Below are 14,691 nucleotides of genomic sequence, written 5' to 3'. Positions count from 1 at the left end.
GAGGGAGTACTTGAGTGGAGGCCCAATGTCCTTCTGCTACCTTAATACTAAACCTATAAATATATGCACACAGATCTATTTCCCCATCCTCATTTAGAAATATATTTGCATATGTACATGCCTTTATTTAGACCTCTATAAATGCCCTTTGCCTCCTAGCTCTTTCCTCTATTTCCTTTGACTTTCCTCTTGGGGGTTGGCCTCTTCTTGAGGGAACTTTCGGTGAGAGGCTGAGCAGCTGTGGGCTTCACGGGTTGACTTTCTAATTGTTTCGAACCCCACGACCCCCATGGCGGCACAGCGGTGGCCCTGAGATGACTTGGGTTGGGGCTATGTCTTGGGTCTTGTCTCTCTCTTCAACTCTCCCTTGAGTCCCCCACAAACGAGGAGTTCGTGGCTTCCTCCCATCACCGCGTGGCCACTGCAACCGCGCTTCCCTTGGGCGAGAGCCTTGGCAGGCAAGACACTGCCCAGCTGTGGAAACTCTGACACCCGGATACGAAGCATTTTCACTCGGAAATCCTTTCCTGGACTTCAGTAGCATGTTTTAAGGGGCCTTGTCCACAGCAGAAAGTTACAGTGGAAAGTAAATATTCTAGTCCCAGACACAAAGACACAAATGGCTATTTCCCTCTTACTGTGTGTGTTTGCACATTTTTTTTATCGCAGGAGAATATAGAAATACATCATTTGCCACTACCATGTCCCAGGTTAACCCTTTTAAAAAGCACAACTCACTTCCATGCACTGGGCTGCACACCCTCCCCCATCACTCAAACCAAACTCACTGCCATCAAGGCGATTCTGACTCATGGCACTCCGGTAGGACAGGTAGAACTGCTTCTGTGGGCTTCCAAGACTGTCACGCTACGGGAGTAGAAAGCCTCGTCCTTCTCCCACAGAGCGGAGGATGGTTTCGAACTGCCGACCATGAGGATCGAAGCCTAACTTGTAACCCCTATACACCAAGGCTCCTCTGACCACCATTACCCATTTCCGAAAGTTTCTCATCACCCCAAGAGAAGCACACGACCCCTTAAGCACTCACTCCCCCTCCCCGACATCCCTCAGCCCCTGGGAATGACTAACAGACTCTGTCTCTGTGTCTGAGCCTATGGTCACTCCATAACCAAGGCGTCCTACGGCATTTGTCCTCTGTGCCGACTCAGGTTCACGCAGCATGCTTTTCCCCCAAGTTCTTCCCTGGGACTGCGTGCACCGGGACTTGGCTTCTCTGTATGGCTGAGCATGGACATACTGTGTTTTGTCTCTCTAGTCCTCTGGGGAGGGACACGTGGGCGGTTCCCACCTGCTTTGGCTACACTCTAGTGGACCCTTGTGGGTTTCTGAAAGCTCGCTTTCCACCCCTACACTTTCATGAAAGACATTAGAGCCTGCTTTGGCTAGCCAAAAACAATCTGGAGAGAATGTCTGTTTTTTTCCGGATAGTGGAAAATGGATGTTTGTTTGCCCTGAGCTGTCAGAGGCAGCATGCGCGCGGAGCAGAAGAGGGCATCATCAGGCTCCTGCTGCAGGCACTACCCTGTGCACGCGCTGTTTCTACTTCATACGGCCGAGGCAGCTAGCGCCGCACTCCCGCTTTTGCTATGTTTTAAGCAGCCCCCATGGTACAGTGGGCTCTGGACTGAGTCGTTCACCTGAGGTCCGTGGTCCAAGCTCACCTGCTTCTCCAGGGGAGAGATGAGGCTGTGTACTCCTGTAATCGCTTTCAGTCTCAGACTCGACGGACAGTTCTCCCCTTTCCCCAGCCAGACTCAGTCGGTCGCTATGAGTCAGACTCAATGGCAGAGAGTTTGCGTCTGCCTTCTGAGTTTTATCTGGGGCTTTTGGTGTCATTTGGTAGGATTTTCTAGGTTATTTTCTGGGTCCAGAAAGGCTCAAAATGTTTCCCCACATACATTACTGGTGAGTCTTCATTTTACACCATTTTGGCTTATCAAAGGTTTCGTGGATTGCTCACTTTTAGATGGTGGGGGGGAACCTGTACCCACAATTCACGTATTTCAGTCATTGGTCCTTCAGTGTTCAGGCTGTTTTGTCCCTAATGTTAATCATAATCACATCATAATAAGCCTTCTCTAGTTTTCACACTTCTCCCTGACATGCAGACTTATCAAGCAGGGTTCCAATGGCAGTCTCTGAGTTTTGAATGAACAACGTGAGAATCTGCCTTCTCTCTGAGCCCTGGTGGTGCAGCGGTTCAAACCCACTAGCTATTCTCTGGGGAGAAAGACGAGGCTGTCTGCTCGCATAAAGAGGTACAGTCCTGGAGACCCAGGGGAGCAATTCCAGTCTCTCCTGTAGGTCCACGATCATTGGAATCCACTTGGTGGCAGTGGGCTGTTTAAGGAGCCCGATTATGCAGTGGTTAAGTGCTCGCTGCTAACCAAACATCTGGTGGGCTGAACCCACAGCAGCTGCTTCCACAAAACACTTGCAGTCTAAGAATGCTGAAGGAGCGGATTTATTGTCTTTCAGGGTGTCCATGAGTCAGAACTGCCTGGTGGCACTGTTTTTTGCTTTCAAATGGGGGTGTTTCTCCGACGTCCTAATAGGTAAGGGGGTGGCCTTCACAGTTAAAGAAGTTCACCATCCCCTCCACACTCACAGAATTCTACCCGTGGCTCACAACGAATAATAGTTTGGAGTCACCGTTAAATACCACCGACAGCCGTGGGCTTAGTCACTTACGTTTCAAAATGTTCCTCTGCTCCAATTCCTCCGCCGTGGGTCTCTGGCTCAGCCGCCTACGGAAAAAATCCAGGAAAAGTTTTTGGACCATATCATATCCTCCTTGGGTCATTAACTTCCCCAGCCGTTGAAGACACGAGAGGCAGAGCCAACGGACGGAGTTCTTGTTCCATCCTGCGCTCTGCAAAGACTGACTCTCCCCAGCAACGCCTCCTCACAGTTCCTCAATTTCAACCCCAGGAAAGGCCCAGGCCCCACGTCACACCAAGCTGACCCTCCCTCCTCCTTCCTCCCTTCACCCGCCCCTCCCATGCCCTCCAGGCAAGAGGGCTGTAAGTCAGCCTGAATTCTTCTCCTCACAGGATTCCTGTCTTTCCCTGTGGCCTCCGAACTTGGGGCCCTGGCCTCTGCTTCCCATTCCTCCCTCAAGGCAGGGGCTTAGCTCACACCACGCTTGCCCAGACCCAGTTAGCCCACAAAGAGGCTCAGCCTGCAGGAGCCAGACACCAGCGAGCAGGTCGCCTCTGCCAAGAACAATAGCCGCTCTTCTCCACATCCCCACCCATCGACACCAGCCTGATTAGACCATCCGGTGACAAATGAATAGCAACAGAAATGACACTCCTGTTGCAAGACACGTAATTGAGCGACAGCAAAGGAAACCCCACAGCAAGGGCATGAACTTGCAATGATGCAATGGGGGCAGGGCAGGGCAGGGGAAGCAGCAGCAACAGAGTCCGTGAATGGCCCCAGAGGGGAGAAAGCTGCCCTTGTACACCCACAGAGCGATCCAGGATCGGGCAACACAGAGACGGTGGAGCTGAGCACCAACAGACATTTATACTTTTCTTTGAAGCCCTTGATACATTTTTTTTTTAACACTCTCTGGTGGTGGAGCTGGTCCAGTGCCTGATTACTAGCTAAATGGTGCTTCCAATCCACTCAGAAGGACCTCAGCAGCAAGGTCTGGCGATCTGCTTCCGGAAGGTCAGCGCTTTGAACGGGCCTAAAGCGCAGGTCTAGTCTGCACGCGCAAGGTCACAGGGTCGCCAGGAGTCATACCAGGCTTGGCAGAAAGCACGCCTGTGGGAAACCTGGAAACTGAGCCCCCATCCAAACATCTGGCACCCACCCTTTAGATAACTTTACCCTAATCGCGTGCAAGATAGAAGCCAAGCTTGTCCATGATGTGTCCCAAGTCATTTCGCCAGTGTCTTCTTTTTCTACCGAGTCTTGGTGGTATAGTGGGTTATATGTTGAGCTGCTAACAACAAGGCCAGTGGTTTGAACCCACCAGCCACTCCGAGGACCAAAGAGGAGGCTGTCTATTCTTGTAAAGACTTAGTCTCTTGACACCCGCGGGGCAGTTCTACTCTGTCCGATAGGATCACTGTTAAGTCAGAACTGGCGGAATAGTAGGAGTGAGTTAGTCTCTCTACATGTAGCACAGCAAGAACACCCAGGGTGCCATGACCCAGGAAGGCTGTCAAATACCCAAGTCCTCGTACCCAAGTACTAGTTTTAACTTGCGGAATGCACTTTTCCAGCTGGTGCTGGAAACAGGAATATTTAATAGAAACTGCTCAGTGGCGCCCCCTTCAAGCAGCGCCCAGGGCACGAGCCCTACCTGGGGCACCGCAGATATACCTCTGGTTTGGAAACTATTTAATAAGCAAGCAGTGTCCAGCATTCTGCTTCGCCCACTAGGATAAGGTATGTGAGTGATGAGAAAATTCTGGAAGGATTGCTAGGTTTCTCGGGACCCTCATTGGGACCTAAGGGGTAGGAAGGATGAGTCTTAGAGGTAGCTCTTCCCTGGATGCCAGCAGACATTGTTTATCGCTGTCAAGTTGTGTCTATTACGGAATACGAAGAAAAGATGGAATGTAAATATGATGTCCAGGGGACTGTAAAATAGATACATATATTTAAAATCCCATGAATACCGTCACTTGTATTGCTCTTTATTATCTCTACAGAGCCCTGGTGACACAGCTAGTTACACACTGAGCGGTCAGTTACTTGAACCCACCAGTCACTCTGGGGAAGAAAGACCAGGCTGTCTGCTCCCAGGAAGATCTGTGGTCTCAGAACCCCGAAGGAGCCTCCCTACTCTGTCCACAGGGTCCCGGTGGGCTGGAACTGACTTGATGGCTACACGTTGGTTTGACCCTGCACAAGCAAACACCTGAGCTTTTGATGCCCAAGGGGGTGGATTAGTCAATCATAAGGGGTGGGGTACTGATTATTAAGTAAGCAAAAATAAGCCCACACTAATCTTGTAATCCAATCCTAGCCTCAGTGTACCACCCACCGCTCATGCTTGCGACAAGGAAAGGCTTCCATGCGGGAGAACAGAGTTTTGGTCAGACTCTGCTCTGTGAACTCTAGAACCAGTTCGAATGTGGCTTCCCAAGTGCTTTGAAGTTGATATGAACATTTTCACCTGTTCCATTCATTTTCTCCTGCCAGCATCCCGCTCAGAGATGGTCTATCCCCATTGCCAAGGGCCACCACACTGTTTGGGAAGCCGCCATATTGGCAGGTGTGTGTTTGGACTCAGCGGTGTCTAAGACCTTCCTAAAATCAGACTAGGAGGAAACTCGGGATGATATGATAGAATGTGTCATGGTTGTGGCATGCAGCTTACTGACTCCAATTAGACTGATCTTAAAGGAAAGTCTTAGAGGCTCACTTCTTTCCTCTAAGGATACTTATTCCTTTTACCAGGACACACAGCCACCTTTGTGGTATGGTGTGCTAACATCTAGGCTTTAAATAGCTGGAATTCTGGGGATAGACTGCTAACTCTAAGACCAGTGGTTCAAACCCACCAGCCACTCTCTGGGAGAAAGAGGAGGCTTTCTGCTCCTGTAAAAACTCATTACAGTGTTGGAATACCGATATTAGGGTCCTTGTCAGTTGGGATCAATTCAATGGCAGTGGGCTCCGGATATTAGGTCTCTTGGCACTGTGGGTAAGCTTTGGACTATGTGATAGTCAGTTTTATTGTGCCAACCTGGCCAATAGAAACATGTGGAATTAATCAGGTCGCAGTTTAGTTGGAGGGCAAAGACATAAATAGCTCTGCAAGGCCCACTCCCCTCTCCCTTGCTCTCTGGTGATCAGCGTGTGCTGAAGCACGCTGCTACTTCAGCTAGTTCTCTGCCTCAATCTGTGAGCTACACTACCTGTGGGCCAAGTCAACCTATGGATTGTGTCACTAGAGATTGAGGCTGGTGAATCCTGTCCCCTTACATTGCTTTCATTAGATATCCCATCTGGGCCTGCTTCTCTAAGCTCCTGAACTACTGACTCTTGGTAACCCACCCTGCTGTTTGCTGCTGCTGGGCAGACTCTGCTTGTCTTGCCAGAGGGAGGACTCTGCTGTCTTCTTCCTTGACCTTGGACCCAGCAGCCCACATGAGTTGAAGGACTTCCAGTATATTAACTGTTCCACGGAAGAGAGTTGAACTGAGCCTTCTGTACTGCTGTGTGGATTAATTAGCTGTTATATTCCTTCTTGCTCATAAATGTCCTGGTTTTGTTTATCTGAAGAACCCTGCCTAACACAGACTATTAATAGCAATGTTAGTGGTTCAAACCTACCAGTGGCACCAAAGGAGAAACATGAGGCTATTTGCTCCTACAAAGATTTATGGTCTCCACAATTCCATGTAAGGTTGCTCTGAGTCAGAATTGACTCAATGGAGATGGTTGTGTGTGTGTGTGTGTGTGTGTGTGTGTGTGTGTTAGGTCCCTGGTGGTACAAACAGTTTATGATTTTCTACTAAAGAGGCCTGGCAATCTACTTCCCAAAAGATTACAGCCAAGAAAATCCAATGAAACAATTATGTTCTGTAACATGTGAAGTTGCCATGAGTCAGAACTGACTTGTTGGGAATGGTGTGTTAGTCTGGGTTGACTAGAGAAACAAATTCATAGACACTCATATGTGTATAAACAAGAACTTTATATACAAGAGCAATTGAATATTGAGAAAACATCCCAGCCCAGTCCAGATCAAGACCATAAGTCTGATATTAACCCATATGTCCGATACCAATCTATAAATTCCTCTTCAGACTCACGCAACACCTGCAATGACGCCAAATGCAGGAAGAGCAGAGAACAGTGAGTGGAAAGTCTTGTGGATCCAGTGGCGGGAGAGGCAACAGTGCTGGCAGGTCCTCCACCAACTCCAGGGCTCTGCCTCCATCAGCATAGCTCCATGTGTCTTGTCAGCAAGCATGTCTTGCAGCGAGTGAGTGTGTGCCCTGCTTACAGTGAGCTATTTATCTCCTTAGCACCTCTGAATGAGGTAATCAATCTGCGACCTGATTGACAGGCTAAACTCCACCCCTTCACTCTTAGGGCTCAAACTGACAACAGATTATGCAACTACCACAAATGGGGTTTGTGTTTTGGTTTATGTTTTGAACAAGCCCCATTGATTCCAGATGGTGCTTCCATCTCAGAGCCTGGGCTGAGGTTTTGGAGCAGGCTGAGAATACTCTCTACCTGTGCTTCACAACCCAGGCCTTGCCTGGTTCTGTGCTGGCCTCTTTGTGGGTCTCCCTTGTGGGCCATATTTGGGGGGGGGTGTCAGGCAAAACGAGACACTCAAGTTTGACAGAGAAATCCCTATGAATAACTCAGCACCCATGACAGGCAAACACACATGATTCAAATGAAGACAACTGCTGGTGCTCCACAGCCCATACCGACACCAAACTCTACGATGTAGCTCAGCCCGCCCAGAAATGCTAGCACCATTCGTTTGGCCTCTGGAGTGGTTGGGATTTGGGAAATGAGGTTTCGTAAGAAAATGGGGGGTAGCGACACCATAGTGACAAGCAGGTTGAGAAGGAACAGATTTCAGCTCACGTCCTGGCTCTGTTCCTAATCTATTTTCCTTGGGCAAGGTATTGAATCCCACTACCATATTCCCCACACCCCCACCCCCACCCCCAGTATATACTAACTTAGTAGTTAATGCTGATGTAAGGAGTCCTGGGGGCATTGGGTGGTGAACCATAAGGTTGGTGGTTCGAAGCCACCAACTGTCCTGGGAGAAGAGGAGGCTCTCTGTGAAGACGAACAGTCTCAGGAACCTTAAGGAGCATCTCTACTCTGTTGCTATGAGTCAGAATCCACTCAGTGGCAGTGGGTGGCTTAAGGATGATTTAATGGTTATTGTATACAGACACAGTTATAATAAGCACCACAGATAGATTCGTTGATTTGATCTTCCTGGAAACAATTTGAAGTAGTACAATCATCAGTCCATTGTAGAGAAGAAAAAACTTATGAGGCACCAAACAATTCAAACACAAGCTCACTGCCATCAGGTAAACTCTGGCTCACAGGGACCCTCTGGGACAGCGGAGGACTGTCCCTGTGAGCCCCCAGACTGTAACTCTTTACGGGAGTCGAAAGCCTCATCTCTCTCCCAGGGAGCAGGTGGTGGTTTCAAAGATTGTACAACGATGCCGGTTGCACAGCTAACAAAAGATAGAGCCAGAACACAAACTCATCCCGTCTGCCTCCTCTCACCACTCTATTAGTTAACTATCGCTGCTGTAGTGTTCGCATACATATGGAGGCTTAAAAGCAATACTAATGTGTCCATGTTGAGTGACTCAATAAGCAAGGTAAGCATGGGCTTATTTGTGCTTCCTTAGAACCCCTAGTGGACAATGAACCATTTTTTCACTATATCCAAGATCCTGCTTCTGGGGGAGGAGGGGTACAAAAAAAAAAAAAGAGATTCTGCTCCTAACTATAGTTGTCATCTGTCTCTCCCACCCCACTGCACTTGCCTACAGAATCAAACCCTCATTTAAAGTTTTTATTATTTGGCAGGGATGGAGCACTCAGTAAGCAAGGAAAGTCTGGGCTAATTTGTGCTCACTTACTAATGCACTAGGGGGTACCCCTCAAACACTGGAATTGTGCTGGTCGGAGCAGAGTTTTCGTAGTACGCAGTTTTCCTGCTCGGCAAGCATCAAGCAAGAGCATCGAGCAATTCGCTTTGAGTTAGTGCACCCAGTGGCGTCACTTGGAAAGGTTCTCTCTGGTCACAGTGAAATTTTTTGTAAAAGCAGTTTCACTTGAACCTCATTTTTGTGATGGCTGATTTAAGAGAACAGTGTGCTGCTGCGGAATTTTGTTTCCTGCTCTGGAAAAATGCCACACAAACTGTTGTGATGCTGAACACAGCTTACAAGGACAGCACTATAGGACAAACTCAAGTGTACACGTGGTGTCCTCGGTTCAAAAGTGAAATCTCGATTGATGACAACCCTCATTCTGGTCATACATCAACCTCCTGATGGATGAAAATGTGTACTCGTAGTGCATTTGGATTCAATCCACGAGGTCAGACTATTATCAAGATTTCTATTTAGAGCAGTGGTTCTCAACCTTGGGGTCACAGCCCCTTTGGTTCGCCCTAGGACCCTATTTCTGATAGTTTTAGGAACCGAGACATCGCTCCTTTATCCGTCTCCAGGCAGGTCCCCCCACATGCAGATACGCCCTCATCTGGGGGCACCACAACATGGGGAATCTCCCGAAACAGTTGCCACAACCTTCTGAGCTGACTTAGATTTCCTCTAAAGACTGTTGATTGCATCTGTTTCTTCAAAGGCCTCTGAACAAGGTAAGGGGTGCCAGGGATGTAGTGGTTATGAGTTGAGCTGCAAGGTCAGCAGTTCGAAACCACCAGCTGATTTGTGGGAGAAAGTCCACACACTTTCTACTTCCTGTAAAGAGTTATAGTCTCGGAACCTCACAGGGGCAGTTCTACCCTGTCCTGTACGGTCACTATGAGTTGGCATCGACTCAGTGGCTGAGAGATAAGACAAGTGTTTTGCCGAGAGAACCTGCCTGCAGGCATCCACTGATCACAGCGCCCTGCTCAGACATGTTTCACATGTATGAACCGAACTACATTAACAATACTTTGGACTTAATTGTATACTGAACTCATCATGTCTAGTTTAGGTTAATACGCTACTACATTTTGCTTCTAAATCCCAACTACACTCCTAGACCTGATGAGGTGGCGAGGGCAAACCTTTCTGGGAGTTGAACGTTGACAGAAAGTGAATTATCAAAAATGCAAGGTTTAATATGATCCGAGCAGTCTATATTTAGATTTGCCATGGCATGTGTTGAGTCTGGCTTATAAAACGTCTTGGAGCAGCAAAATCATTTCCATGCCTCGAGCGGGTTCTCCTGTTCTCTGCACCACTGCTAAATGATTTCCCACGGACCGTGAACCGAACCATCACAGGCTCCCTCAGAAATGCCACACGCCATTCATTATTATCCGTGAATCTCCTATTTGCTTTCAATGTTTAAGAATGAATCTTGCCTTTTATTCCGGTCTGAACACCTCTACTGATACTTGTGACTAGACCTAACAACATAAACCGGGCTCGCTCGCTCTCTCTCCCTGTCTCACAGTCACTGGGTGGCACCATTGGTTTGGGCGTGGTCGCTCCCCTAAAGCTTGGCAATTCCAACTCACCAAGTGGCTCCTCAGGAGAAAGGTGTGGCAACTTGCTTTCATCAAGATCACAACCAAGGAAGCCCCAATGTGGCCACACAGAGGGCCACCATCGTCGGGACTCATTCAAGGGAAATGTTTTCTTTGTTTGTTTTATTTTATTTCCCTCCTCTTCTTTTTGCAGGAAAACTCCAGAGTGGGGGTGGGGGAACCCCAAACAAATGATCAAACAGGAGTCACTTAGGTTTTGACCTTGGACAGCGGGCTGCTCAGGAGGGTTGCTGTGAGCTGCTGTGAACATAGACACAGCACTGTCTCCACGCCTGGCAGCTTCTCCCGAGTGGCGGTAACACCCGGGCTGCGGCACCAACGACCAGGATCCGTTCTGCTGCGCAGGGCTAATGAGCCGCTGCAGGCTGCAGAACAGTGAGGTCACTGCTTTCATTAGCATTTACACTTGCTGATTGTTCCCACCGCTGGCCCTGACGGCAATGTTTGGAGCCCGGAAGCTGTCTGGGCATTTCACGGGAAAGGAGAGCAAGCTATAGTTTCCTGCATCTCAGCTCCGCAGGGATGTGAGTGTGGGGAAGAGGAAGCCGAGGCCCTAGTCGCGTGGGGAATGAAGGGAAAGCAGGCCCTCCCACTTTGAAGGCAGCAGAAGACCAGGGCTTTTCTAAGAGGTGCAGCTGCAGTGGAGAGGGGCACAGTGAACTGGTTCAGGGGGAGAAACAGAATCCCATCCCCTCCGCCTCCTGTGGAATCTTTCTGCAGTGTCGGTTCTTTGAGGGTGGCTATTTCTACTGGGCCTCGGCCTCCACTGTCTCTGGATCCTACCTGAGCATGGAGAACGGAACAGGAGCTTGCTTGGCAGTCATCCCCCCCAGGAACTCCCAGTTCTTAGGTCCACACCCTCCTTATATGATTTCATTCACACTTCTGATTTCAACTAGCCTTTGTCTCCAAAAGTCTAGCTTCTCTGTGGTCCACACACTGATTTCCCGTTGCCTTGTTACACGTCCACAGGCCATAAAAGGAGCCCTTTGGTGCTGCAAGTCAGGTGTTGGGCTGTTACCTGTCAAGTCAGCATTTCAAACCCACCAGCTACTCCACACCAAAGAGGTGAGGCTGCCGGCTCTGAGACCCTATGGAGGATCACTATGAGTTGGAATCAACTCAATGGCAGGTGCTGGATGGAGAAGCCAAGCGATACCCACTTCCAGTCGAGTTGATGTTGACTCATAGAGACCCTATACAGCAGGGAAAATTGTCCCTGTGAGTTTCCCAGACGGTTAATCTATGCAACAGTAGAAAGCCCTGTGCTTGCTCCTCGGAGTGGCTGGTGGTTCCAAACTGCTGACTTACAGATAGCAGTCCAAAGCTTAACCCTCTGTACCACCAGGACTCCTTTAAAAACCAACCCACTGCTATCGAGTTGAGTCAGACTCGCAGGGTTTCGAAAGCTGTCTCAACAGTCTTCCCCAGTGGCTGGTAGGCTTGAACTGCCAACCTTGTGGTTAGTAGTCCAACACTTCTCTGACAACACCACCAGGGCCCCAAAATAAAATACCTCCTTTCCTCTAAACATGCTCCCTAAAGATTATTATCTGGTGCATCTCACCTCCAGTGAGTGGTGCAGGCCAGGAGATGGGGAACCGCCCCCCCCCCCTTCTGTATTATTTCCCTGTGGGTCCTGTAACAAATTACCACAAACTACATGGCTTAAGGAGTCTTTGCGTTGGTGCCAACAATGAATGCCTTTGGCTGCTAACTAAGAGGCTGGAGGCCAAGTCCACCCAGAGGCACCTCCACCTCAGAAAAAACGCCGGGTGACAGACTTCTGACAGATTCACCCTCAAAACCCTAAGGAGCACAGGTCTTCTCGGACACCAGCAGGGTCAGCATGAGTGGAATTCAACTTGATGGCAACGGGTACATGGTTTCAAATAACAAATTGTCATGTCTCACTGTTCCAGAGGCCAGAAGGCTGAATTCAGGGTGTTGGCAGGGCCATGCTGTCTTCTAAGATGCTAGGAGATCTTTTTGTGTCTCTAACAGAATCTCGTGATAGAGACCCAAGGACCCAATGCAGTCCTTAGCCTGTGGCAGCATTACTCCAGTCTCTACACCCATGGCCAGCTGGTTGTCTAAGGGCACATCATACAGGACCCAGGCCTGCCCTACTCCTGTATGAGCTCACGTTCATTATCTGCAGCTCCTGTGACCTCACTTCCAAACAAGGTCACCCTCACCAACATCCTTTGTGAACTGCCACATGCTTCAAAGGGAACACATACCACTGACCTGATAGCTCACCAACCAAGTCCTAGCCAAACCGTCTCTCAAACCATCCCCTTCTCCCCACACCTACTCAGGAAAGCGGGCAGCAGCACGTCTCCTGGCTACTGCCTGAACTTGGCTGTCAGCAGCCTATCCGACTCCAGCCCTCCACCCCCTAGCCTGAGCAGATGGCTCATCTTCTTCTTCTTTTTAAAAGTTATTTTATTAGGGGCTCATACAGGTCCTATCACACTCCATACACCCATCTATTGTGTCAAGCACATTGGTACATATGTTACCATCATCATTTTCAAAACATTTTTTTCTACTTGAGCCCTTGGTGTCAGCTCCTCATTTTCCCACGCCCTCCCCCACCATCTCTCCCTCATGAACCCTTGATAATTTATAAATGATTATTATTTTTTCATCTCTTCTATTGACCCATGTCTCCTTTCATCCACTTTTCTGTTGTCTGCCCCCCTGGAGGAGGTTATTGTGACCGGTTCCTCCTTTCTCCTCCCACCTTCCCTTTCCACTCCTGGTATCATTATTGGTCCTGAGGGATTTATCTGTCCCGGATTCTCTGTGTTTCCAGCTCTTATCTGTACCCATGTACATGCTCTGGTCTAGCCGGATTTGTAAGGTAGAATTGGGATCATGACAGTGGGGGGAGGGGGAAAGGAGGGGAAGACGCATTAAAGAACTAGAGGAATGTTGTGTGTTTCATTGGTGCTGTACTGCAGCCTGACTGGCTCATCTCTTCCTTGTGACCCTTCTGTGAGGGGATGTCTAATTGTCTACAGATGGGGTTTGGGGCTCCACTCTGCACCCCTCTCATTCACATTGATATGATTTTTTGTTCTGAGTCTTTGATGCCGATAACTGATCCCTTTGAAACCTCATGATCATACAGGTTTGTGTGGTTCTTCCACGTGGACTTTGCTTTTAGATGGCCACTTCTTAGCTAGATGGCCACTTGTTTATCTTCAAGCCTTTAAGACTCAGATAGCCAGTGTGTTACTCCGGGCAGACTAGAGAAATAAATCCATAGAAACCCATATGTGTATAAGAGTTTTATATAAAGGGCACTTGTACATTAAGAAAGCATCCCAACCCAGTCCAGTCCAAGCCTACTAAGTCTGATATTAGTCCATATGCCCGATACCAATCTATAAAGTCCTCTCAGATTCACAAAACACATGCAATCATGCCGAGTGCAGGAAGATCACAGGCAGTGGGTAGAAAGTCTTTGGATCCAGTGGGGTTGTAAGCAATTCAGTGCTGGCAGGGGTCTCCACGTGGCTTCTCCAGCTTCCAGGGCTGCATCAGGGTGGGTGCATGTGGCTTCTCCTCAGGGACGTCTTGCAGGAAGTGAGCCTTGTCAATGGAGTGTCTTCCAGGGAGTGAATAGAGAGAGAAGTGTCTCCCACTTCCAAGGAAGAAATACAGGAGTTCCCAGAAGTCTCAGGAGAAGGCCACGCCCACACAGAGGCCTCATTGGCTATGATCTGATTGACAGGCTAGACTCCACCCCTACACTCTTAATCCTCACATTGACAAATGATTATGTAACTACCACAGCCGGGCACCATTAGCTTTCTTCACCACATGTGCTTATGCATCCCTTTTGTCTTCAGTGATTGTGTCGGGAGGCTGGACATCACGGAATGCTAGGTTATTAGAACAAAGTATTCTTGTGTTGAGGGAGGACTTGAGTCGAGGCCCAATGTCCATTGAGCAGATCCTTCTAAGACAGTCGTTCTCAACCCTCATCATGCTGCGACCCTTTAACACAGTTCTTCATGTTCTGGTGAACCCCCAACAAAAAAATTGTCCTCGTTGCTACTTCATAACTGTGATTTTGCTACTGTTATGAATCAGGCAACCCCTGTGAAAGAGCTGTTCGACCCCCAAAGAGGTCGTGACCCACAGGTTGAGAACCGCTGTATTCTAAGCGCAATCTACTCACATCACTCCCTGCGTAAAACTGCAGATTCCTTCCCCCAAAATCCTCTCCCTCTGCCCTTCAGACATACTGATCTCCTTTCAGTTCCTTCCAAATTGGCACATACTGAGCCCTGGTAGCATAGTGGCTATGTTTTAGGCTACTAACTGCAAGGTTGGCAGTTTGAAACCAACAGCTGCCCCTCAGAAGAACGACTGGGCTTTCAGCTCCCGTAAAGAGT

The 14,691-nt window shown here is 48.8% G+C and overlaps 1 protein-coding gene across 1 annotated transcript in view; it reads right to left on the bottom strand.

The window, feature by feature from the left end:
• Positions 1 to 14,691, bottom strand: part of PHACTR1 (phosphatase and actin regulator 1) — a 609,657-nt gene that overhangs the window by 16,488 nt on the left and 578,478 nt on the right. Inside the window, exon 10 of the mRNA XM_045298679.1 lies at positions 2,713 to 2,768. Within this exon, the coding sequence (XP_045154614.1) occupies positions 2,713 to 2,768 (56 nt within the window). The remainder of the gene's footprint in view (positions 1 to 2,712; positions 2,769 to 14,691) is intronic.

This window comes from Echinops telfairi, unplaced genomic scaffold (genome assembly GCF_000313985.2).
Source record: "Echinops telfairi isolate 266 unplaced genomic scaffold, ASM31398v2 ScPeMD7_7439;HRSCAF=8477, whole genome shotgun sequence".
Lineage (NCBI taxonomy): Eukaryota > Metazoa > Chordata > Mammalia > Afrosoricida > Tenrecidae > Echinops > Echinops telfairi.
The sequence above is the reverse complement of the archived record's forward strand: the minus strand, read 5'-3'. Positions and strand labels throughout refer to the sequence as shown.